Source organism: Poecilia formosa, unplaced genomic scaffold (genome assembly GCF_000485575.1).
Source record: "Poecilia formosa unplaced genomic scaffold, Poecilia_formosa-5.1.2 Scaffold394, whole genome shotgun sequence".
NCBI classification, from domain to species: domain Eukaryota; kingdom Metazoa; phylum Chordata; class Actinopteri; order Cyprinodontiformes; family Poeciliidae; genus Poecilia; species Poecilia formosa.
This window is the reverse complement of record NW_006800333.1, coordinates 170068-196164: the sequence shown is the minus strand read 5'-3', so window position 1 is coordinate 196164 and position 26097 is coordinate 170068. Positions and strand designations below refer to the sequence as shown.

At 43.0% G+C, this 26097-nt stretch overlaps 3 protein-coding genes across 7 annotated transcripts in view; 1 reads left to right on the top strand and 2 right to left on the bottom strand.

Annotated features, from left to right (window-relative positions):
- The window catches only part of apom (apolipoprotein M), a 5255-nt gene extending 4577 nt beyond the window's left edge, over nt 1–678 (bottom strand). For both annotated transcript variants that reach the window (XM_016662902.1, XM_007576008.2), the window contains exons 1-2: nt 467–678; nt 71–210 (exon numbers count right to left, since the gene is read on the bottom strand). In XM_016662902.1, the coding sequence (XP_016518388.1) occupies nt 71–210; nt 467–580 (254 nt within the window). In that variant the 5' untranslated portion in view covers nt 581–678. The remainder of the gene's footprint in view (nt 1–70; nt 211–466) is intronic.
- An 839-nt stretch (nt 679–1517) lies between these two features.
- On the top strand, nt 1518–24725 carry bag6 (BCL2 associated athanogene 6). Of its 4 annotated transcripts, none has more exons than XM_016662896.1 (25): nt 1518–1607; nt 8367–8454; nt 8532–8649; nt 8811–9022; nt 11423–11497; nt 11583–11705; nt 12373–12587; nt 12823–12955; nt 13839–14039; nt 14108–14330; nt 14543–14593; nt 15260–15609; nt 16314–16386; nt 16467–16783; nt 16859–17102; nt 17208–17377; nt 17464–17517; nt 18407–18515; nt 18622–18746; nt 20719–20853; nt 20972–21019; nt 21095–21310; nt 21659–21766; nt 21842–21988; nt 23615–24725. In XM_016662896.1, the coding sequence occupies exons 1-25, from the start codon at nt 1564–1566 to the stop codon at nt 23708–23710; spliced, it is 3675 nt and encodes a 1224-aa protein (XP_016518382.1). In that variant the 5' UTR covers nt 1518–1563; the 3' UTR covers nt 23711–24725. The 4 variants fall into 4 exon arrangements, with proteins under 4 accessions (XP_016518382.1, XP_016518384.1, XP_016518383.1 ...); XM_016662898.1 differs by having other exon boundaries at nt 11426–11497; nt 23615–23710; XM_016662897.1 differs by having other exon boundaries at nt 16470–16783; nt 23615–23710.
- glrx3 (glutaredoxin 3) lies at nt 4175–5585 on the bottom strand. The gene has a single exon (XM_007576002.2). The coding sequence runs from the start codon at nt 5568–5570 to the stop codon at nt 4599–4601; it is 972 nt and encodes a 323-aa protein (XP_007576064.1). The 5' UTR covers nt 5571–5585; the 3' UTR covers nt 4175–4598.
- Nucleotides 24726–26097: the final 1372 nt, after the last annotated feature.

The following is a 26097-nucleotide window of genomic DNA, read 5'->3' as shown; positions in this document are numbered from 1 at the left end:
CGCGTGTGCGTGTGCGTGTGCGCGTGTGCGTGTGCGTGTGTGTGTGTAGCGGGGCAGTTTGACTTCTCACATCCGCATGTTTCCAGTCATGACCAGAGTGGTGTTGGACCTGTCCTCTAAGGTGAAGACGATGTTGTCAAACATCTTGAACCTGATGATGTCTGAGTCCCGGGTACTGACGGCCGCCTTGAAGAACCATTTCCCCGCAAACTGAAACACACACACAGGGAGAGAGACGGTGTGGCGAAGGGGAGCGGCAAATACGAGAAGAAGATTATCAAAGATAGAAGCCCACAACTTGCAGCAAAGACCACTTGTGGAAAGAACAGAGGAGGAGGTGGAAAGTTTCCTTTTGAGACAACGCATCTCAGTAAAAGCACCAGTAAACCACATGAGGGATGGTTAACCGTCCTTCGAGGGTCCATTTACTGTTTTACTGACAGAAAACAAACATTTTGAGTCTCACCTCGTGCAGGTCGAGCGAGTTCACAGCCAGCTGTTCTCGATTCTTACAGGGAGCAAAAATCTGCTGAATAAAAGCATGAAAATACAAAAAATATAGCCAAATGTCATTGAACATGACTGCAAATTAAATCAGTATGTACAAATGTCTGTGAACTCCAAGGACATGTCTGACTTTATGCAATGTTGCTAAATTAAACAGAGTGGGTGTGGGTGAATTATTAGCTACTGTTCTGCAGCAGTGCTGCCGCTAACAACAATCATCTGGGGCTGATCATGAGGTTTCAGCATCCTTTGATACAAACAAATGTGGTTTTTAGATGAAATCGTTCAAAGTATAAAGTGAATCAAACTTTCATTTTTTTTCAAAGAGATGAACATTTGAAAACCCACTTTAAAAACACAAACTTCTTGGGTGAATCAGCTCCATGTGGGAGGATGTGGTCATGTCAAAATCTCATCAAAAAGAAGCAGATAATTACAGAACGTTTTGCTTCAACCTCAGCTTCCGCATCAGAGGCAGTTTAAAGGAAAACAGTCAGAACCAGAATGTCAACAGAATTATTAACTGTGCACTTCAGGGAGCAGGGGGCATTTTTAGAAAGAACGGTTCACAACTAACTAATTAAATAACTAACTAACTCACCCATAACTACCTAAATAAACATTTTTAAAAGCAGTTTTTTGGGGGGACAGGATTACAGTTATTAGTTTTCTCTAATTTCCCCCTTAATTTATTTAAATCATTCTAAAAGAAATTAAAATATTTAAAAAATAATAAACAAAAGATTTAAATAAATTATTTTTAGAAATCAGAGCAATAGACACATAATCTACATATAATGTATTTAATTCATAAATATAAAATAAAAAGTAAATAAATGAAATAACTTTTGGAAAAAAGGATCAGAGCGGTTTTTATTTTCCATGTTCTTTTCTTATCATAGCCACAAAAAAAGAAAATGAAATATATCTCATGGATCAGAATTACTAAGGAGTGTTTAATTTTGATTTATTTACTTTTAAATAAATATTTATTTTTAAATAAGTAAATCCTGAAACCATCTTGGACTAGATGTGTGAACGTAAATGAGCTTGTAAATGATGAGTGGCATCTGGAGGTTACTGGAGCTTCTGTCGAGTTGGTGAGTGAACGTCAGCAGAGACTCAGCTGCTGCTGAGCCTGGAGCTGTAAACGGCTCAGCAGCAGCCTGGAACGGCTCAGCAGCAGCCTGGAGCTGTAAGCGGCTCAGCAGCAGCCTGGAACGGCTCAGCAGCAGCCTGGAGCGGCTCAGCAGCAGCCTGGAGCTGTAAACGGCTCAGCAGCAGCCTGGAGCTGTAAACGGCTCAGCAGCAGCCTGGAGCTGCACTGGGACACCTGGAGGTTTGCATGAAATCGGCCAGATCGTCCACTCTGGCGTGTCATCCTTTTAGCAAACCTTCTGGGTGCTTCACTGCTTTGGGTCAGCATTGTGTAATTACCTTGTAATTACACAATGCTCTCTGAAAAGATCACTTTAACATACTGCATGGATAAACAAACCAGCATGTAGCTGCATGCTCCCTCAGCAGCAGAGCATGAAGCTGAAGGAGCAGCCATTTTCCCAGCCAGGGTGAGGATTGGATGTGTTATGTGGTTCTGGTGGCCTTTTGGTTTTTTGGTCAGTTTGGCTTATTTCCTCTTAGACGTAGACTAACCATTTATTCCTCTTCAGTTGAAAAAAAGAGTAAATTCTACATTTTTCTGCTTTTTGTTCTTCAGCTTGGAAGTATTTCTTGTTTTACCACTTAAAGTTTCACTGACAATGGCAGAAAACCTATGTACTTCTCATTTCTGGTTGTTTTAGTCACAGCCTTGGTTACATAGTCGTAATTTCCAGGAGCTGTGTTGCGTGAACTGATTTACATGTGAACCAATAAAACCCCTCAGGGAAACTCTTGACATACAAAAGGTGCTCTGGAAATTTAAAAAACACATTTTTATTTTATTAATATCTGATTAGTATATCTCCATGCCAATTTAAAATAGACATCACACTGAAGTTTTACCATTGTGCTGAATTATTTTTATGGTTTAATCCAAAATAAATTCAGTGCTTATTGCTTAAATTATGAATATAATGACCTTATAATGGTTAGACTGTTGTACCAAGTAAAAATTAATGATAAATATGAATAATAAAATGTATATGCATCAGATCACTGGAAACAAGGAGTGCAGAAAGAGATCGTGCACTTCCCCTTGTCGTAGCAGGAATTACTGTAATAACTCCTGCTTCCACAAGGGGGCGACAAACATATTTTTACCTGGAGGGTCAGCCAGACCATTTCCTGGCTGATTTTCATGCATTAATGCTTAATATGTGAAGTTTTAGCAGAAGAAGACTCACCTCAGATCAGGAGGGTCAAAGTGTGGCCCGGGGGCCACTAACGGCCTTAATGATGCAAATGTGGCCCATCAGATGTGGTAGAGACAAAATAATGATCCACAAATTGAAATATTATTTCAAAAATGTTTGGCACAACACAAAATATTTTAATAAGTTTCTGTATTTTCCTGTAATTTAATGCTAAATAGAAACACATCAATCCAGTGGACTTTGATGCACTCAGATCAGCTTTAAGCACTTTATTAAAATATAGCCAAACACAAAAATAGGATTTTTAAATTAATGGTGATCTAATTCCTCTTTTTATTGCTGATAATAAACTACATCATTTTCAGTTACCTTTAATCAAGCCAAGGAGTTTTAGAAAACTAGATTTCTTTCTTTTAATAACCAAAACATTAAATCTTTTTTGACGTTTTGATTCACACATCCCTTTCCTAATTAATACAAAATCTGTTTTCATTTAAATATTTAATGCTTAGTTTTTGTTGAACTGCCAAAAAAAATCCTTATATATTTTTCTGTGATTTTAGTTTTTTAAATGTGTTATTTTTTTGGCCTGCAAATCTTTTTTAATTGAAGATTTTGAAGAAAAAAAAAGTTTAAACAAACTGGTTATTAGAGTTACCTGAATAAATAGAAGAAAGGCTATCATCTAAATATTAACATAGTATTAATATGCAGATGTATTAAGTGTGCATTAATTTTCTCCAAATAAATGCAGAACGCCCATTTTATTAGGTACACCCGTTCAATGGCTTCTATAGCCAAACAATCATCCAATCAGCAACTGCATTGAAGAAAATAGACATGAAGACTAACTGCTGATGTTTGTGTGGTTTTATATCACATTTATGATATTCAAAGGTTTTACTTCAAAGACTTGTTTCAGATATTAAACAGGTTTAATAAATGCTTCAGATCCTTCTCTTAATGTCCTGATCTCCAGTGTTCACTTCCTATTTATTTGTGTTAACCATCTTTGCTCATCAGATCACCGGCCCGTAAAACTGCAGAAATATGTTCAGATTCTGTGGATTTTCAGTTTAATCTGTTCAGCACTTTGGTGAGGTGTGTTGTTTTTAAAATGCATATAAATAAAGTGAGCTTGGTTCTGCTGCAGCTTGAATAGCATCTAGTTAAACCGGATTTATGATGCAACTAAGCAGGTTTTTCCTATTCAAGAGGAAAACAGTAATAAATGTTCAGTAATCTTTAGACAACAGAAGCAAACATCTTTATGTTCATTTAAATATTTTAATCATTGTTTTTATCAAGGAAGAATGACAAAGACAGGAAATGGGATTTCCAGAAGTCTGAAAGAAATGGATGAAAAACTGTTTATGAAACATTTCCCAAGGATGAAGATGTGAAAAACATGAAAGAGGAACAATCTGAAGAACTTCAAAAAACTTAAAGTTCAAACCAAAATGAGCTGTTATCAGAATTTTCCCAAGAATCAGATGTGAGGGGCCAAATTACAGGATTTTATGCCATTATCCCACATATATTCCTACTTCTTAAACATTTTAAAGATGTATTCTCAAGAGTCTCCAGTGTTTGCATGAGTTTTCTTAAGAAACAAACATGTTCTCTGTTTCTGCAAATAGAATCTACCGAACTGCTACGATCTGAAAGTTCTTGTTGATCTTTGCTCTCGAGGCCCCTGAGGAGCCACTGTTTGGGGCCCTTGCAGAAGCTTCTTGTTCCCTGTCTGAAGGATGGAAGACGGTGGAGGACATCCACCTATGACTCCTTTTTCAGAACCGACACCAGCTCCCCACTTTCCTTCAGCTCCTTGACTATGTCCAGGCCTCCAATCAGCTCGCCCTTCACGTACAGCTGCGGGTATGTGGGCCAGTTAGAGTAGGTCTTCAGCCCCTGCCGAACCTCCTCATCCTGTAGAATATCAAAGGTGTCATAATCCACCCCGGTTCCGTTTAAGATCTCCAGGATCTGCCGGCTGAAGCCGCATCTGGCCGCTTCCTTGTTGCCCTTCATGAACAGCATGACCGGACTCTGGTTGATGGCGGACTTCAGGCGCTGCTCCAGGCTGACGGCCTTCGGGCAGGTGTTCTCCAGCTCCCCGGACTCGGCCAGCTCCTTCACGATGTCCAGTCCGCCCACCAGCTCCCCATTGACGTACAGCTGAGGGTAGGTGGGCCAGTTGGAGAAGGTCTTCAGCCCCTGTCGGACCTCTTCGTCGGAAAGGATGTCGAAGCTGCTGAACTGGATGTTGTGCTCCTTCAGGAGCCCCACGATCTGCCGGCTGAAACCGCAGCGGGGCTCCTGCGGGGAGCCCTTCATGAACAGCATGCAGGGCCCCGCATTGATTAGCTTCTTCAGACGCTCGTTCAGGTCGGGCACCTCCGCAGCTCCAGCCGGGCTCCCGCTCACCGCCAGCCGCTGGACCTTCTTGGTGAGCTCTGCAGCATGAGCCCCGTCCAGCCGGTCCACCTTCTCCCCGGCCTTGAAAAACAGGAAAGTGGGCACCGAGGAAATCTCATACTTCTCCGACACCTCCGGGACCGCCTCCGCCTCCAGTTTCACGAACATGGTGCCGGTGTGTTCCTTGGCCAGCTCCGCCATTACTTCGTTCATTTGGCCGCACTGGGGGGCCCACGCAGCGTGGAAGTGTACCACGGTGAGGCATTTTCCAGCCTTGGCGAGAAACTCCTCAAAATGCTTCTGGCTCGTTGCCTCCACCATGTTCGCCATCTTTTCTTCTCTCCGTAGAACACTTCCGATTGCCCCCTTACGTCACTTCCTTGTTAGCCTCTTAGCTTAAAGCAAACACCGGAGCTGCGACCCACCGGGAAGCGGTTCGTTCTCCGGTGAAAACAACCAGATAACACCGGATATAGTGAGAGGGTAGAGTGATTAATAGGTAAGAGCGTAACATCCGTGGAAATTAACGGTTACTGTCTCTGTTCGTTGTGACGTTTAGCTACTTATCATTAGCTTAGCATAGCCGTTCTTCCAGTTAGCTATATAAACCCAGCTGGATAGTCTTTGTTACGTCTTAGCTGTTTACAACCCACAATTAACTGGAGTTATTTTTGATTATGGCATATTTTAGAGTAAAAGTTAACATGAAACATTTTACTGATTTAATTTAGTGTCAGCAGCAGGATGTCGGTGTTGTAACGAGCGCTAAACCTTTGGAAGAGACCCGCTGCCAAAGCAAATCATTTTCCTTAAACACACTCATAAGATTTAAAGCTTTCAATTATTATTTATGTTTGATCAAACTTAATTAGATGGATATTGACTTGTATAGTTAATTGTGCACACAACAACACACAGTTTAATTAGACAACACAGAATGATTATGTAATTTGTTTCCATAACATGACCTGGAGCCTCCTTCAGTTCCATGTCCCTTACTTTCTTTCTTTTTTTTAGCTTACAGTAAATGAAATTGCAATCATAATATAGCATTCACATAATAGTGCTCATGACAGCTGAATGAACGCCCACAGCTGATTGTAGGACTTAATATGATGAAACTTGGAGTGATGGAGACATTGTTGTGATAGAAAATATGGAGAAGTTTTATGAAAATGTGGTTTATTCACATCAACAGTCATGACTCTTACATTCAACAATGATGTCCTGCTCTGTTAAAGGGGTATGTAACTATAAAGCATGTTATCTTTAGCTTATTTACAAGAGAAATTATTCAAACGCGCTGTGTAATTTTGTCATCATGTGGTGCTATGCACCTCAGCATATGTTTTTGTCTGCTTTGTTTAACTCTGACAACAAAACTGGTTTTGCTTACAGCAACTTTTCATAAAAAGAAATGTTGTGGAAAACATTCAACTTCAATTTTTTGCTTGTGTATCTATTAAATATGCTTTAGTTTAACTCATAGGTGTCAAACTCCAGTCCTGAGGGCCGCTGCCCTGCAACTTTTAGATGTGCCTCTGCTGCACCACCTGAACAGAATAATTAGGTCATTAGCAGGGCTCTGGAGAACCGATCTACACAAGGAGGAGGTAATGAAGCCACTTGATTCCAGTGTTTTGTACCTGTAGTACATCTAAAAACTACAGGACAGTGGAGGACTGGAGTTTGAGGTATTTTAAAGAACAGCTTTGCTCCTGAATTTCCACGCAGAGGGATTTGAATATCATGAAAATGATAATGACTGATTGTCACACAGTCGTGTGTCAGCAACTGATGGAGGATTATTTTCTGCGCTTCTGTTGTTGGTTAATAAAAACAATCGTAGATTTGAAGACTTTCCTGGATCTTTTAAACATCTTTGTAAATAAAATATGTTTGTGTGTTTGATGCTGTGGAAATTTGAGGCCAGTTAGTGATCAATATCTGAATGTCTCAGTATGGGGCAGAAGGTATGAGGGACTGTGTAGAGTCAGAAACCAAAGCATGGCATCGAATGGAAAAAAACTAAACCACTTGTTTTTCTGCAGTCTACATAACCAAGAAGAGGATCAGTTTATTGAAGTAGGATGCTTTGCAGCTTTCTAATGGAGACATATTGGTTGGTTTCTAACCTCGCAGCCCAAACATTTGACTGTGTTCACATTAAGCTCTACACTTGTATTTTAGGCACCCTGTGCATTTGTCAGGTTAACAGAAATTATTGGTTATTAATCTCACAAAATGTTTTTAATTTCAGATGTACTGATCATAGGTTGACTCTGGAATGTCCTGATGGAGCGTTGAGTTAATCAGGGACTGGATGACTCATGTTAAAGTCTGCTAGTCATGATTTTTTCTTTTATAATTTAGTGATAGTTAGATTTAAAATAATACATTTATTGGTGACTTTATTAGGTTCCAGTGAGGCTGCAGGATATTGGAATAAACTGACATTCAGATTTTTTTCTAATCATGTGATATATATTGGGAAATGAAAAAATGAAGGAATTTTCAACAGATGATGTGAATAGCAGGTTAAGTGATGCCACTTCCTGCAGACTTGTGACAGTTAATCTGCACTGATCCTACCTCTATCTGTGAACATTACTATTACAGGATATTTTTGTCTGCATGTGAGAGTTATTTTTATTGTCTGGGCTGCATGATGTTTGAAAATCTTTATAAATTCTGTGCTGGCGATATCAGTTGCTATATGAATATCTCCTTATTCTCTCTCTTTCTCTTCACTCTGGGGCCTTCAGCATTTTGGACAACGGCATTGTGAACGTGTGTGAGACTCGCTTCACCTGGCTAAATATAACATTTGTATGTAAAATGCAAGTTTATGACACTTGTGATTATATTACCATGTAGTTTTTTCATTCCAGTATGTCCTTTGCAGTGTGAATGTTGCACACAGCAACATTTAAAAGAAGATATATTGGTGGTATAGTTCTATGTTGAATTGCTTTTTGCCTTGAACTGGTTCTTCATGGGCTCCATCCAACATGGTGTCTAGTAAAACCCCCAGAGATTTTATCAACTGTTCTTTAAGAAATATCAGCATCATTATTGTTGACTTTGATGTTTCAGGAATGTCTTTTCTTCCCATGTTTTCTACAGGAACATCATGGAGGAACAAACTTCAGACATAGAAGTGACGGTGAAAACACTAGACTCCCAGAGCAGAACCTACACTGTCGGTTCTCAGGTAGAAGCTCAGTTTCTGCTCCACATTTCTGTTTCCTGTCAGCCTTCGCTCATTTGTTTGTGTCCCACTGTGTGTAGCTGACAGTGATAGAGTTTAAGGAGCACATCGCCCCTTCGGTGGGCATTCCTGTGGACAAACAAAGGCTCATCTACCAGGGCAGAGTGCTGCAGGATGAACGGACGCTCGCAGACTACAGTGAGTCAGGAAAAATGTCAAGTTCTTTGTTTTGTGTGTGTTCTGTTATATTTTTAGAGAAACTGTAATAAATAATTCAACTAACAGGATATTTAGTTGCTTTGTAATGGTTTTCTTCCCCTCTGTATGGAAGCTGAGGTATTTTTGGGGGTTTTTCCCAGATGTGGGTGGAAAGGTGATCCACCTGGTGGAACGGGCCCCGCCTCCACCCTCCCAGGGCGGTCCGGGGTCTGCAGGAACCTCAGCGGACAGCGGCCCGTCCTCATCCTCCCAGGGAACGTCCCAAGTGCCGCACGACCGCAATGCTAACAGCTACGTTATGCTAGGAACCTTCAACCTCCCCGTCAACATCATGGACCCCCAGCAGATCCAGGTTAGTCTGCGCCGGCGTCTGGTTGGTGGAACAAGATGGATTCCTCCTGTTCATGTTTATCTCACAAGGTTAGATAGATTCTCTCACTTCATAATTAACTGTTTTAAGTCATTGTGTCACATTTGCTTCAAAATCTAAAAATAATATTAACGTTTTGAAGACAGTCTGGATGTCTGCAGAATGTTGGATTCTATTTATTGTCCCACATCCTGAGAATAAATCAGCAAACTAACAAATCAGAAAGAAAACAGTCATGGGTCTTTAAATCATTTATGCAATGGGGGAATCTTTTAACACGCATACTTCTTTAAATGAGTTGATAAAATGAAGTTCAGTACAGATGAGTATGAGTGGATCACACCTTTTAGTTCTTCCTTCCTGTGTGCAGACCGACGGCTGCCACATAGATTCCCATGCTGCAGAATGTGCTGATCTCAGTGTGAAGTGGGCGTTAATGTCAAATTGGTTGTGGGAAAGCTGCAGATAGAAACTGATAATGAAATTTTACATCAACATCTAAACAAGTGGGTCGCGGGGTTTTCCATTCGGACGCCACAACCAGAGAAAAAACAGCCACAATCATCGGCCCATCTTCATCCGGTGGTTCCAAGTTGCTTTAGGTAGATTTTCAAGAGAAGGGAAATGGAAAAGACGAGATTATGAGGCAGATTAAGATCTGGTGGGAAGCTGCAGCTCTTAGGTAGAAAACACAGGAGCCACCAGAGACGGAGTCACAAGCAGAAAAGGTTTTATAGTCAGGAGTTTATCATTTCCAGACAAATGAAAAGGAACGTGACTCACTTCGGTTTTCAGTTTCAACAGGTTCAAACAACATTTCTGTTGTTGCAGATTAAATAACAGGCATGAGAAAGTGAGGAAAAGTCTTCAGTGGGTCAAAGAGCGTTTCCACTGGGAGCTTCCTTCCTGAAGACGTTTAAACAACTGAAGAAAACTGCTGATAAATGAGACATTTTGATATATAAGATATGATAACTCTAGCAACAGATGTCTGTCTATAAAAGTGTTAACACTACAAACTAACACGGATCGCCCATCTCAGGGAAACCAAGCGCGTCCTTCCCCCCAAGCTGGACGTTTGGACTTTTCAGAGCTTTGTGCCTCTGGTAAGGCGCAGAGCCGCCAGTGGATGGCAGCGTTCGCTACGTCAGGATTTATTCTGCAAATGATTTAGCCTGTAGCGCACCAACTCTTTCATTGAAGAAATGTTTCAGATTTTGCTGTTTCCATCAACTGTTTCTAATGCAATACTTCAAAATGAGCATAGAGAACGTCGACATAAACATGGCTGTTCATTAACAACACTCATGTTATTTTACTGCAGACCGACTTGGCTAAAAGGAAAACCTCAGTGGATATAATAATAATGCTGCACTTCCTTAAATATGAGAAGGGAAAACTTCACTTTTCCAGTTTATTTGTGAATTCTCTGAAACATATTTAACAGGTATCATAATCAGTAGAGGTGTGCCGATCGATCGGCCACCGATCATAATCGGCCGATTTCCGTGAAAAAGTGTGTGATCGCCGATCACGGTCTGTTGTTACCGATCACACAAACCGATCACCTGCATCTCATTTCGCAGCCTGCCTGTGCAAGTTATTAAAACAAGTTTTTGTCTAAATTAAGGTGAATTCGTGGTTCCTTTTTCCACATAATGTAACCGGTAGTGCTTATGATCAAAAAAATAACTATGTGATCGGTATCGGTGATTGGCCCTCATGGGTGATCAGAATCGGAATCGGCAGGAAAAAACCTGATCAGCACGTCTCTAATAATCAGCTAATGTTTGTAGATTTCACTGCATCATTTTATATTGAAGTACTTTATTGGTAGATAGTGTTTGATATGTGTTTGAATAAATCAACCACAGCTTGTTCTTATAAAACATAAACAATAAAACTTGCATCAGATTTGGGTTCCCTTCATTTTCTATCTAGATGAATTGAATGTTTGAGAAAAACAATAATACTGCTGAGCTGTTCTTCTGATTTATTTCCTCATTTGGATTTTTTATCAAACCTTTTTGTCCATCTTTGTTATTGCTAATATTTTCCCTTCTCTGCTTCCTCCTTCCAAACAATCACACGTAGTTAAGGTATGTGTCCAACTGGTTGTAAATGTACAAGAAACGGCTCGGTTCATACATTCATTCATTTGAACATCAGCTGCCCTGAAAAGTCGTTGCTGAGAAATCATATATTTTGCAATAAACAAAATGTTTAATATCACTTTGTTAGGGCAAAGGTAGAATGATAGATCATATTTAAACTCAGAGATGTTTAATTTCAGGAAAACCTTTAATATTTAATGTCTGATTAGATGAGTAGTTGCAGGTTTGCTGTCCAGCGTTCCCAACGCTCTGTGTTTTCCCCTTTAAGCAGATGACGGTGCAGCAGATGGTGTCGGGAATGGGGGAGAACGCCCGGAACGCCAGGGTCACCACCAGCACCGGGGTAAGCGCCACGACCCGCTCAGTTTCCTGTAACCTGTCGTTGTGGAGCGTCCCTCTGACTGAAGCTGCTGCTGCTGCTGTTGCAGAGCAACGGCTCGGTGAACGTTCACATCGACATGGACCAGCCGGTCCAGAGCGAGCCCAGGCTGAGGCTGGTGCTGGCCGAGAACCTGCTGCGAGACATCCAGGACGTCATCAACAGGATGGAGGTATTTTTGTTTTTGCAGCTACCAGTTTAAAGATATTAATAAATGTTTACAGAGGTCATTAAAGGTCAGGTCTTTTAATCCACTTTTACAAAATCAAAGTTAATGTGACCCCCTACTTTTGTGCAGCTAAAATATTTGTAGCAGTTGATTGACACCAAATGTTCCTGATGTTGTGGAAGTGTGGGTGGTGGTTGACCTTTGACTTACAGAAACATTTTTAATGTCTTTAAACTGACAGCCACACAAACGAGAACTTTTGTTACACAAACATTTAGAGGTACAGGAAAAAAATAAATTCTGTAGTCCTGGGTAGACCTGCTCAAAAATCAATTTTAAAATCATTTTAAAAATCATTTTTTTAAAATGATTTTTTAAAAAAATCATTAAAAAAATAAATAAAAAAGATAAAAAAAAAAAAGTCAGTCAGTCCGACTGACACGGACTGACAGTGTCAGTCACGGCCTTGTCAGTCACATCATTTAAACAGAATATTTAGACCGTTTGAACAGAAAAAATTGTTTCTGAATCGAATCGTGACCCTAAAAATCAGCATCAAATGGAAAGACAGTGAAAGATTTGCATCTCTACAGACATTTGGTTCTGAATTCATTTAATTTGTGGAAGTCGTGGGAAGAGCAACTTCACTCATGTCTGGTTTCTGTTTCAGGGTCGGACCACTGACTCATCCTCCCAAACTGAAACCACTTCTTCTGCTGCTGCTGCTGCTGCTGCTGCTCCCCCGCCTCCCTCCTCTTCCTCCACCACCTCCACTCCGTCTCCCTCCGCCCAGCCCATGGACACCTCTCCACCCCCGACTACGCCCCCGCCTCCGCCGTCCTCTTCCGCCCAGTCCGAGGGACCGACCCCACAGCCGGGTCCGAGGTGGGGACGGGTTGTTCACCTCCAACATGGAGATTAGGTTCAGATAATCTGGAAATTCTGACAAACGGATCAGAACGGAGGGGTTTCCTCTGGTTTGCTTCAGTTTCTCAGGAACAAGTGTAGCAAAACGTTCAGTCATGCTTCCAGAAGTAGAAGTAAAGCCTTACGCAGCTGATCATTGTCATAGATCGTGGATGTTAAAATGCTTGCTGTGGTCTCTTTGTCCCTGCTGCAGCCACCCCAGCCCGGCGGAGCTGGCCGAGATGCTGTCTGAGCTGCGGCGGGTGGAGGAGCGGCTGCAGCCGTTCATGCAGCGAGCGCACAGCATCCTGGAGACGGCCACCGCTGCAGAATACAACAACAATACAGTACGGGGCAAAAGATTCCAGTGCATAAATACAAAGTTACACCGGTCACAGCATGAAGAAATGAATATTAATGTATTAACTTTAGAGCAGCGGTGCCCAAAGTGTGGCCCAGGGGCCATTTGTGTCCCTTGACATGATTTTGTTTGGTCCCAGGCCAAAAGTCATGAATGTTTTTTCATTTAATAAGCTTCTAATCTAAACTTTATTTATGTTTTGGATCTTTAATGACAATCAGATATCGTAAAAACGTAGTTTATTGTTGAAGAAGTAAAACCTTTTGCGTTGTTGACAGGCAGCTTCTCTGTTTTCTGTTTCAGTGAAACATTTCTGTATATTCTGGGTGAACATCAAAACGCTGTGGGGCTGATCGGGGGATTCTTTTTAGTTTGGCTGATTAATAATTAAAGGTGTTTATTAGGAGATTTAATGTTTTACAGTAGAGGAGTTCTGGATTCAACAGATTTATCTTAAATCCAAAATGTTAATATTAGTACAGTTTTAAATGAATTGCTGCTCTGAGTGTGTTCTTTCAGTAACTGGCATTTTTTAGTCTGGATCCTCCAGTTAATCATTAATTGATTACTACATTAGTTTCAATAATCGATTCATCATGATGAATCTATTCAGCCGTCACTTAAACCAGGACATCATGTAAAAGTTATTCAGAAAGTATCAAAGTTTAATTTCAGGTAAAAGTGATGCTTCTTAAATAGTTGAACATATTTTGTAAGCTAGATGTGTCAATATTTTATGTATGAGGTGATTTGTGATAAGTTTTATGTTTTAGTGGAACAGAAATCTTCCACTGATGACCTCGGACAGCAGAGGTTAAAATGGCTGCGGCGTTGATGTTTGCAGCCTGTTTGTTGTGTTTTTCCTGCAGGAGAGAGAGGACGACCAGAGGACTCTGGTTCAGATCTGCGAGTGTCTGCGTTTGCTGGGCAACGCCCTGGTTGCCCTGAGCGACCTGCGGCTGAACCTCATGAGCCCGGTTCCCCGCCACCTCCACGTGGTCCGCCCCTTCTCCCACTACAGCAGCCCCGTCAGCCTCCCCGGAGCCGTGCACCATCACATCCCAGTGCAAGTAGGCGGCGCCGCGCCCGTCCCCGCCGGCAGCCCTGAGCCCCGCTGACCTCTGACCTCTTTCCACAGATGAACCTGGGAGCCACAGTGACTGTTGCAGCCAACAGCACTGAGGGACAAGCTCCGCCCACCCAGCCCAGCGGCCAGCCGGAGCAGGCAGGTCAGGGACAGACCTCCCCCTCACAGAATACCACGGCCAATCAGCAGGCTGGACAGGGACAGGGTGGCTCCCGGGTCATCAGGATCAGCCACCAGGCAGTCCCGGTGGTCATGATGCAGATGAACGCGGACGGTGTGTTGTCCCCTCCCCGCCACTGATTGAAGCTCTGAGAGTGTGTGTGTGTGTGTGTGTGTGTGTGTGTGTGTGTCGCTGCTCGGCAGCAGATGAAGCCTCTGTCCTCTGCTGCCATCGCTGTTTGCTCAACAGAAACGAGTCACAGAGAAACTGCAGTGATTTCCTGGAGAAATATAATATTTTCACATTATTTTGCGTTTCTCTTGCAGGCTCTGGAGCAAACGCTGCAGCAGGTGGACAGCAGCTGCCTGGCCAAGCAGGTAATGTTGACCTGATTTTTATTTTCAGAGTTTTTATTTATTCTGTTTTAAATAATTATTTATGAAGTTAGTTATTTTAATATGTTGTGTTTTATTTATGTTTAAAAATATATTTCTTTTTTAAAATGTTATTTTACTTTTTTAACGCATAAAATTTTCATAAATTTATTATAGTTTTGTTTTTCAAATTTAAAAAAATCTGTTTTCATTTTATTTTTAAAACATTTATTAAATTTCTCCACACATTTAACAATGTTGTATGCTGTTTAGTTTTTGTCAACTATTTTTAACTATTTTGTTTGTATTAATTTCTATGTTTTTTTAAGTTAAATTATTTTTTAAGCATTCATTGTGTATCTTTATTTTTGTTACATAGTTTCTTATATTTTTATATTCTGTTTATAAGTTTGTTAGTTGCTGAATTATTAGTTTTTTTCATATGATTGTTTTCATCAGAATAGAAAAGAACTGTTTTGTGTTTCCCACGCTGGGGAACCTGAAATGCAGCCTAGTTACCAGCAGCAGAGCCAGGCGGTGCTGCTGGGTGGGAACTTTTACTGAACATTAAAAAGCAGCAGTCTGTTTACAGAAATCAGATGTTTAATTACAGCAGAAGTAACTCTGCTCCATTTCCATAACGCTGTCATTCCGGCCTCCACCCTGTAGGGGGCCTCCCGCCAGACTTCATGCGGAACCTCATGCAGCAGATCAGCCAGTATGCAGCTGCGGTGGCGACCAGCGCTGCGACCGCTGCAGCCACCGGCCAGCCCGTCCCGCCGCAGCACACCCCCCCCAGCTCCACTCCCACCTCCTCAGCCACCACCACCGGGCCCAACACGCCCACCACCACCCCCACCGCCCCCCCTCCGCCCTCCCAGGCTGGACCCCAACAGCCTCAGGCCAGGGTGGTGTTCTCTCGGCCCCCCTTCGCCGCCGGCATGCCCCCGCCGGCCTTCGGGACCCGGGGAACCACCATCAACGTGAGGGCGGCCATGCCGGGCCAGCAGCCGGGACAGGTGGGAGCTTCCTGCTGAATGCTTGTATTTCAATGAGGTGTTTGGAAAATGCTTGATTTCTTCTGAAAGTGCTTCATTGGAAAACGTTACAGATAAAACCAGATATTTTCATACACCTTTTTTCCTCACTGTCTGAAGTTAAATCAGACCAAACGTCTCTTGCTTTAGGTTAGTTAGAACCAACAAGAATTATTTCTATTTGATAAATGACAGAGAACTTAGCAGGAAGGTGTTTTTAGAGATTTATTTGTAATTTTCCTTACATGTTGTGTCTAAGCATTTAAATTGAGCTGGGATTTTATTTACACAGATTGTTTCAATGAATGAATGTTTGATTCCTGATGACTCAATGATTTATTAATAGTCCTATATTTTATGTTAAACAACATTATTGAAAGTGGGGAATTTATCTGTTAGTAATTTTTCAGTCACTTTAAGGTGTGCAAAATAAATGAGAGATTTCAACATTAAATTTTGTTTTTTCAGTTTACCTCATCCCTGCTGTAGAGTGCAGGATACTTTAAAAAATATGAATAACTGTAATAAATTATATAAAAATAGTGAATTGAACCTGCTTGTAGTTGATTTGAATTGTTTTAAATCTCTAACGTGTGGTGCAGGAGAAGTTTGAAAACTTGCTGTGAAAGAGTTTGAGTTTTCCTGTGGGAACAGAGTCCCTGTTGTTAAACTCTTCCTGCCCCCAGGCTTTCAACCCTGCTGCCCTCAACCAGATGATCAGCGGCCTGGTTGGGCAGCTTCTGATGCCGGGCCAGATGGGTACGTTTTTCATCTTTAAATTTAAATCTCCGTAAATAATCAGAAACTAATGAAGATTAACTGTCTGTCTGTATTTCCAGCAGGCCAAACCGTCTCTTCCTCCTCTTCCTCCACACCCACTTCCACCTCCTCCTCCTCTGCCTCCTCTCAGAGTTCCTCCTCCACTTCCTTTTCCTTTTCCACGTCGGGTCCGAGCCCGCCGCCCACGGCGCCGGGTCAGAGTGAGAGCAGCGGCGGCGAGCCCCAGGACTTGGCCCCGGACCTCCGCCAGCTCCTTGGCTCTCTCCTGGGCGTCGCCGGCGGGCCCGGCGCCGCTACGGCTGGGGCCCCATCTATAACCGTCACCACCTCCAGCGTCCCGGCGTTCATCCAGGGCATGACGGAGTTCATGCAGCAGGTGGGCGGCTTTCTACTGCTTGGACCCACTGGAGACGTTCCAGGTCCGGTTCTGACCCTCCTCTTCTTCTTCCAGGCCTCCCAGCCCATCTTCTCCCCCCCTCCCCCTCCCACTGCGGGCCCCACCCCGGGCGCCAACCCGGCGGCGGCCGCAGCAGAGTCCGTGAACCCGGAGCTGTTCACGGGGATCATGCGCGGCGTCCTGAGCACCATGATGGGCTCGCTGGGCCAGGCCCAGAACGACACAGAGAGCATCGCTCAGTTCATGCAGCGGCTGTCGCAGGCCACCAACCTCTTCAACGGCCAGGAGGACCCCACAGGTCGGCTCCCGGCTGCAGCTAGCGCCCTCCGTGTCATCCACTGTCCTGACCACGATAAGAGACTCTGAGGGGGTTTAAAGTCATTTCCTGTGTTTTTGGTCCCAGGGTTCTTTGGAGAGCTGCTGATTTTGGTGTGCCAGACGTTCACCATGTCTGACCTGGTGCTGCTGCTGCACGGCCAGCACCAGCCGCTGAGCCGCATCCAGCCCCAGCTGGCCCAGTTCTTCACCCAGAACTACCTCAGCGGCAGAGAGCCCACGGACCAGAACATCGCTGTCCGTACCGCTCACCGAATCCTCTCTGATTGGTCCAATCAAACACCTGGAGGCTGATGCTTCTTCTTCTGCTGTTCTCTCTGCAGGCGGCTGCAGAGAGCCTGGTTAACGATCTGGAGGAGTACATCACCGAGAGCTTCGTGAGTTTCATTCTGCCGTTCTGAACGGCCGTTTGTGATGTTTTCATTTCAGGGTTTCTGGCTGAGCAGGACGGGACGGGGTGTGAGGCGGGACGGGGTGTGAGGCGGGGCGGGGCTCCAGTGACGCATCTGTAGAACAACATGGTTTTAATTATCACCATTTAAAACTGCATGTTTAAAAAAAAACCTTTATTCACTTTATTCATGCTGTACAACTGAAATTACAGCTCTACTGTTGTAATTTAACGGCACAGAACTTGGTCATTTCTATCCGTTTTGGCTGCCATGATATTTAAATTCATTCAAACTCTGATTGGTAGATGTGTGAAAATATAAGACATATTAATAGGCCTGTCAGAATAAGCAATAAATCAATTAATCTTATGATAAATTAAAACAAGCACGATAATTTTCTTTTGCATGGTTTATCTTATTTCTCTTTTCTCTTTCTGCCAAAATGGATGACTAAAGTCTTCGTCTGGTGCTTTGATCTAATTAGCACTTTGTTTGGAAGAACAATTTTGTATTGAGACTTTATAAGTTATTTTATTTAATGTTTCTGTTGTTTTATTTATTTTGGATATTTAAAATGTCTTCCAGTTCTAGTTCTTTACGTTGTTTTATGACGGCGTATTAGGACCATGATAAGAAAAATAAAATTACAAGAATAACATAATATTTTGTCTGTCTTCTCGCATTATTTAAAATGTATCCTCATAATATTATGACTTTATCTTCTTAGCTTGGCCCTGATACCCCGTCGTATTTTTTTAATAGCAAGCTTGATTCTGAAGCTGTGGCAGCTTCTATTTGTGGCGGTTCTCCACCATCAGTTACATGCAACAGGAAACCTGAGTTGGCAGCTGCAGTAAATCCTCCTCTCCTGCAGAGGGAGTCTTCCGTCTCGGTGCTGGACGGCGTGGACGCCACTCAGACCAACATGTCTTTCTTCAGGCAGCAGCTGACGCAGATCTCCACTCACATCCTGCGCTGCACAGGTAATCCTGACCTCGCACCGCCCCCTGCTGGTTCGGCTGCAGTTTGGCAGAATCAGCTGTTGTTTAATGTTGAATCCTTATGAATGTTGGGATAATTCTGGTCCAGATGAGACGTTTGGGCCCAGGCTGCTGCAGATGTGCAACCAGGCGCTGTTTGAGTGTCTGGCCCTCAACCTGTACTGCCTGAGAGGAGACCAGAGAGCGCTGACAGACGTCATCAACCACAGGATAGTGAGTATAAACCATGCTTGTGTTTTTTAATGGGGTGTATTGCATAAATATGAGGAGGAATCAGAAAGCACACATGTTTTGTGAATAAAGAACTGGATAGTGTGGTGTGGTTTAGGTTTTAGTCCCTTCCTTTCACTGCAGTAGCAGCTGTTGAGCTTTTAGGGGCTCAGAGTTCAAACAGAAGCTTGAAATCCTTCAATATGCTTGAATTTCAGTGAGGTGTCTTCAAGGTGTGGACAGTTCTGGATTTCTGCTTAAAGTCATTAAAGGTGCTTGATATTGAAACTGCAGTTTTGGAATAAAATCCAATCTAACAAATGATTGAAAGCCTAAATTTAGAAAATATTATTTACAGTTGAAACCAGATATTTTCATACACCTAACAAAAAGACACACAGTTTCTTTTTTTTCTTAGTGTCTGAAGTTAAATCAGACTAAACTTCTCTTGTTCAGAGAATTTGTTGTATTTGCTAAAAGCCAGAAAAAGTAACAAGAACATTTTTAGAGGATTGGACTTTGACTAGGCCATTCTAATACATTGAAAACTGTTCCATTGTCAGATTGAAGTATTTGCAGCTTCTCTTCCAGCTGTCCTGACCCCCAGCATGATGCTTCTGCTGCTGCTGCTGCATGGCCAGGCCCTTACAGAGCAGCTGTCATACTCTGAGGCTAAATTACTCTGTTAGCTGATGAGCTAACAGATGGCAGCACTGGCTTTTATTTAGGGCGTCAGAGTGAGGCAGGTTGCACTTTATAGATCATTTTTAAATGACTTTGTTTGCACTTCACACCGTCTCTTGCTCAGTGAGTGACTTCATTCTGGAATAGCGCCCCTCATGGTGGCAGCATGTTGTTACATTTTCTGCATTTTTGTTCATCATTTTCTGGTTGAATTGTTGCTTTTTAGAAACATTTTCATCTAATTCTGCATCCTGGATTGTTGCTCCTTTTGTTTTTATGATGCGTGACTGTAGAAACAAGGTATCGTTTTTACAACAGGGAGCAGCTGGTTAGCATCTCAAAAGCTCAAATGAAACCTCAACTCTTTCCCCAAATCCCAGAGGAGATGAAAATGAGACTTCATGGATGCAGAGAGGAGGAGGAAGTTCAAACCGTCTTTGACTCCATTTGTCTGCCATTTTTCTAACCAAACAGCCAGATGGATGTAAAGAGGAGCGGCAAAAGCAAAGGAGGTGGATGAGCAGAGCTAGCCAACAACTGATGGAGTCATGAGGACATGTTGCTGTGGAATATCTCCTCTGCTGCCTGGACATTAAGCCATTAGCTTGTCTTGATGGACATGAGAATGTTATACAGCCACAGTCTTCAGTCAGAGGGCTCTTCAGTTTCGTTGCAAGACTGACTGCTACTGGAGGTCCTTCACTTCCTCACCTCCACAAATGACCTTCTGCAGATACAAGGAGGACTTGAGCTGTGATAACATTTAATTTGTCTTTGGATTTAAGTATTTTTAATTGAATTAAAAACCTCAATGAGACACAAAGAAGTTTGTTGCAACAAGAAAATGTGAAAAAGTTCAATGGGTTTGAATACTTTTGATAGGACTTTCTGTAAAAATATTCAACATTGTAATGTTGGCATCATTACAGCCTCAAAAATTAATTCACTTTGTTTCTATAGCAACAATTCAACAAATGTCACCTTGAGGCACTTTACAAAATAAAAACATTTAAATTCAGTCACATATACTCTCTACTTCTGATTTATTCAGACAGTACAGTAGGATCAATTATTTATTCAAAGTAGTTTAAAAAGTTTGTACATCTGCATGTTATGATGACCTTTAACCTGATGCCCCGCCCATTTAAAGGGCCAGTCTGTTTGTTTTTTACCACCACACCCTGAACCGGTTCCAACAGGTCCAGGGGTAAGCTGACCTCTGACCTGCTGCGGTGAGCCTGAGAGGAACCAGCAGCTTTAAACAGGAAACTCTTCTTCTGCTGTTTTGCAGCGCCGCATGTCGAGCGACATCAACCCCAGCCTGGTGAACTGGATGACCGGCATGATGACGATGCGGCTGCAGGTGATCCTGGAGCACATCCCCGTCTCCCAGGAGCAGATCCAGAGCTACGTCGTCTACACACAGGTATCCTGACCTTTGACCCCTCACATGGCGCTCCGGCTGGCCCTTTTATCTGCCCTGCCGTGTCTCATGTTACCTCAGGCGCTGATAAATATTAGATGTGATGGGTTTTTTTCCACAGAGGGACCGGAGCTCGGCGGGCGGCGAGCAGGAGGCTCAGAGCGCCACGGTGAGTCCAACATGTTCCTGCGTCCGCACGCCGCCGTCCCCGCCTCGTCTCTCACTTCTCTGTCCTCCTCCCAAGATCGGAGACACTCTCTCACCCGCAGCTGCCACCACCGCCGAGGAAGCCATGTCCGTGTCCCACGACACCCCCGCTGCGTCGTCAAGGGAGACCAGAGCGTTGCCTGGAGACCTGGGAGCGTCGGGCGGAGCGGCGCCGTTGGGGGGCGACGTGGCGGCGGCGGGAGCCGAGGGCGGCGGCGAGGAGGCGGAGACCTGGGCGGCAGCCGTCCCTCCGGTAAGACCACTCCTCTTCATCGCTCTTCCTCTCCTTCATCCATCTGAGTCACAGAACCTGTTTCCATCAGTTCTGTCAAAACCCACTGAGAATCTGAGAATCATTTATCTGTTCAAAGCACCGGATCAGCATGATGGCACCTGATTAGCAAAACTAATGAATAACATTAGCTGTGAATTAAAGTGTTTTAAGTTTATGAACTCGTTTAGTCACACTTCATCCAGACTGCTCAGTGAGAAAAAGTCCAAATGATTCACTGGGATGTTTCATTTGTAGACTGAAAAATAAAACTTGTTGGAACTCAGAAACTCGTCAGACTTGACTGAAGGCGGTCATACCTTCTTGCAGGAGTGGGTTCCCATCATCCGCTGCGACATGATGACTCAGAGGAAGATGAAGGCTCAGCCGCCGTTGTCCGACGCCTACCTCCACGGGATGCCGGCCAAACGCAGGAAGGTACTGGGATCAGCTGGAGCCGCCGGCCACAGTGTGTCCCGCTCTTCTTAAAGCACGGTGTGTGTTTGTGTGCAGACGGGCCAGGGCGGCGGCAGCCTGCTCTCCCTGTCCGATGCGGTGGGCCAGGCGGCCAGGAGCGCCGGCGTCCGGCCCATCAGCTCCCCGGAGCAGCTGCAGGCGGACCTGGAGGCGCAGGAAGTGAAGGAGGCTTACTCAGAGCAGGTCAGGACAGGAAGCGCTTCACTGTTCGCTTCGGCTCGGCAGAGTCCGGGGGATTTTGAATCGGTTCAAAATGCTCCGAAATCTTTGTCAGCTTAATTTTTTATAAAATCATATTTTCAATAATTCTTTGATAATGTTTTATTTAAGAAAAAGCCATTCAGCCAATGCCTAGTTTACACTCCCGATTTCCTCCTCCAGCAACTTTAGAATATCGGAGCATCATCCTGCCGCGTGGGTGTGTGTGTGTGTGTGTGTGTTCAGAGCGATCTGCTTGGACCACTCCGTGGTGTGTGTGTGTGTGTCAGGGGTCAGAGTTAGGGCTAAGGTATGAATTGAGTTTTGGTTGGTTAGGGTTAGGAAAAGGGTAAAGGTCAGGTTTAGGCTGTAGAAATGAATGGAAGTCAATGGAAAGTCCCCACAAAGATAGCAACACAAACATGTGTGTGTGCATGTGTATGTGTGTTCAGAACAATCTGCTCGGACCGCTCTGGTCTAAAATCTGGACATTCAGCATGTGGGTCGATTTTGGCCCGACGTTGCAGTGTGTGTTGTTGTTCCCTGTCAACCAATGACAGCGCAGCCTGCTGAATGCGACAGCCAATCAGAAAGCGCGGTGGTGTAAACACGGAGGGGAATCCCAAAGAACAGCTGACATGGCAACCGAAAGTCCTGCAGATCAGAGATGGACTGTCTAGTCGATATGTGGCAACAACATGAATGTTTGTTCAGCCTTTCATGTGAGGCAGATCAGAACCGAGAAAAACTGGAGTTGGACTGAAATGAACGGTAACTTCTCAGCTACCGCTGATTATAACAATAAGATTCATTCAGCCACAGCCCGACACCGACACCAACCACATGAATGCAAACACCAAAAGCTTTAAATCTTAGAATTAACCGGTGAAGCTAAATAAAACAGAAACATCTAAACAATGTAACAAAAGTTGATAAAAACCCAGAACTGCTCACCTCCGTATGAACAGCACAGAGCCGCTGCCCACCGCCGCCTCCGCCCAACACCTTCTCCTTTTGGTTCGTCTTTCATCGCTGAGGACTCAGACTGTCGCCGTTACCTCTAAACCGTCGGCCATGTCTGTTTACTCTAAATTCATGTGTGGTTTGGTGGATTTTAGGGGATTTCCTGTCTGCAGTCTGAATGTTGGTGAGTGGATTCGGGTTGTGTGTTGCTCCTTCTGGACACCACACACACTTTGACCAAACCTGTGAGAGCTATCGTTTTTACCATTGTGTGTGTGTGTGTGTGTGTGTGTGTGTTCTCTCAAGGTTCAAAAGAGACCAACAATTTTAAAATCCTGCCTTGTGAGCCAGGAATAACTAACCTACCACTGGTAACTTAACTTACAAAGTTTTATGCACAAACCTATTTTTGTTTAAATCTAAACTGATGGAACTTCGAATTGTTTTAAATGAATCTTTTTGTTTATGTTGTCTTTTCCTCATCAGTCACAGAATTTAAACAGAATCTTTTCACCATTTTCAACAGAAAAATGTTTTCTGAATTAAAAATAGTTTCTGATTCGGCCTTAAAAATGTGATTCAAGTGAAATTGCCTCTGAAACGTTACCTCTGTGCTGCTGAGCGTCATGATGTCTTCTCTCTCCCCAGGTGAAAGCAGATGTGAAGAAGCGGGTCAGAGAAGACCCGGACTTCAACTCGCAGCAGTTCCCCAACGCACACAGAGCTTTCTCCCCTGACTCCTAACCGCATCCCTGCAGCATTAAAGCCCTTCGTTTGCATTTCCTTTTGGTTTCTGTGGATCGGCCAGCAGCTGTCGCTTTAAACCCAGAGAGCTGCTGGACTCCAGGAAGAGCCTGGTTCTGATGGGTCCGCTTTCCGGCCAACAGAGAGGCAGGCGGCTCCTTTCAACAAACAAGATTCAGGAATCATGATCAACTGGTTTCTCACTTTGCACATCCGTGTGCAGAAGTTGCAGCGTTTTTCTTCTCTGTTGGTCCGAAAGCATGAGAGGCAAATTCCAGTATTTATTTCAGGAAATCTGTTGGGAAGTTTCAGGATAAAACGGATCGGCTCCAGCTGCTGTAGATCCAGAGTTCTTTACGCTGTTGGTCGGTTTAAAGCTGTAAAACTACTGATTATAACAAACTCAGTGGGAAGCAGGAAGAACAGCCGATCAGAAACCTGTAAAGTTACACTTTAGTGCCCTCATGTGGTGAAACAGTATATTGCATAATTTGACAGCTGATTATTTGATAAGAAATGTTGAATAAATGACTTCCTGATTTCCTGAAAATGAATAGAAACAATGAATTCATGCCAGTTCCTGGTGGTTTTTATGTTTTTTTTTATTTCAACAACGAGATGAAAAAATCCAAAGGAATAAAACGATGAATCAACTCAGTTCAGTCCAGGAAGGAGTTTGTGCAGAACGTCGACTAAAGAATGTACCTAACGGAGTTATTTTTCCAATCCTCCACTAATCAACTAGAAACATTCTGAGAATCCTCTAACATAACTACCAACTTCTTCTATTTATTGCTTTGTGCTCCAACTTTAGCAGAGAAATCGGCCTCCATTAAACACATATTGACACACTTCCTATTCCTCTGTTTGGAGAGGCTGTTGCTTTTAGGGACCCGAATCATCAGCGTATATCTGATTAGTTTTTCTTAACATCTTCAAATACGATGACTTTAATGTGATGCTGTTTGGTACATGAATGTACAGGAAACCGAATAAAAACCTTCATTTAAATACACCACTGTGCTTTCTTTTTTGTATTGAGAAGTCAGATTATAACCGATGAACAGAAAAACCAACTGTTCTGTCAAAAGAAAGAAAAGCTTAAATTATAATTCATAAACAGCCATAGTCCTGAATTAAAATGTCAAACTTTAAATGTGAAGGTTTGAAAACTGTCTCTTGGTAAATGTGTGGAAAAAATATTTTCTTGCAGCAGCAGGATATTTTTACCCGTTTATTGGTCTAAGATCAGTCCTGTCGTGTATTAATATTCTATAGTTCTAAGATGTGAGAACATATTTCCTCTTTTCAAAGGAGGAAATAAATGATTTCAGAGACGAGGAGCATCATATTTCAGCCTGAAGCTTCACCCCACAGGCTGCAGCGTTAATGGAGTCCAAAAGGCTGAAGGCTCAACCAAAGGTTACAGAAAATGAAACATTTAATCCCAAAATAATTAGAAAAGGACAAACTGTGAAATAAATATATTAATGCTGTAGTGTTATTTTTGTCCAAAGTTGCAATAAAACTTTCAAAATGCTCATTTGTGTCTGACATTTTTTATGTTTTATTTTCAATAAGGGCTGTGCAGTGGTGCAGTGGGTAGCACTGTTGTCTTGCAGCAAGAAGGTCCTGGGTTCGATTCCCGGCCAAAGTTTGCATGTTCTCCATGTGCATGGTGGGTCTCTCTAGGTACTCCGGCTTCCTCCCACTGTCAGGTTAACTGGTCTCTAAATTAGCGGTTCTCAACGTGGGCGGTACCGGCGTTCAGAGGACGGCAGGGGGCGCTGGCAGACACCTTTACAAAAGGGGGGGCTGGGATGCCTTTGGGGGGCGTTTGGTCGAAGAAGGTAAACTTTACACCTTAAATGCCAGTTTAGACTTTGAGCAACTTCGTAAAACAGTATTGTGTAACATTAAACCATGCTTGGCTGCAACTGTATCGATGGCAGCTCTTCAGTTCAGTGTAACAACACAGCACTTTTAAATTTCAATAATCAGAATCAGAAATTGTTTCCGTTGTTTTAAAAGGTTTATGTCAGTGTGCCTGACATAAACCTCTGAAACAGGAGAAGCGGGACATAAAACGGAGCGACGAACTAGATGTGAATTATGGCATAAAAACAGAGAATCTGACGCTGAACAGTGAAAAATCAACACATGATGTGAAACACATGATGATTAGGAGGCACAGCAGGTGATGAGTGAAGATTACTGATGGTGAGCGACAATAAATGATAAAATAAATCTAGCAACAGGAAAGAAGAGGAATAAACTGGTATGGCAAGACATTTCGAGCAATAATTAATACAGAGACTGTATGGCAAGAATAAACAGATACTATTTCCAGATAAAAGGTAAAATAATATTGTTGAAGTGCCATGGGT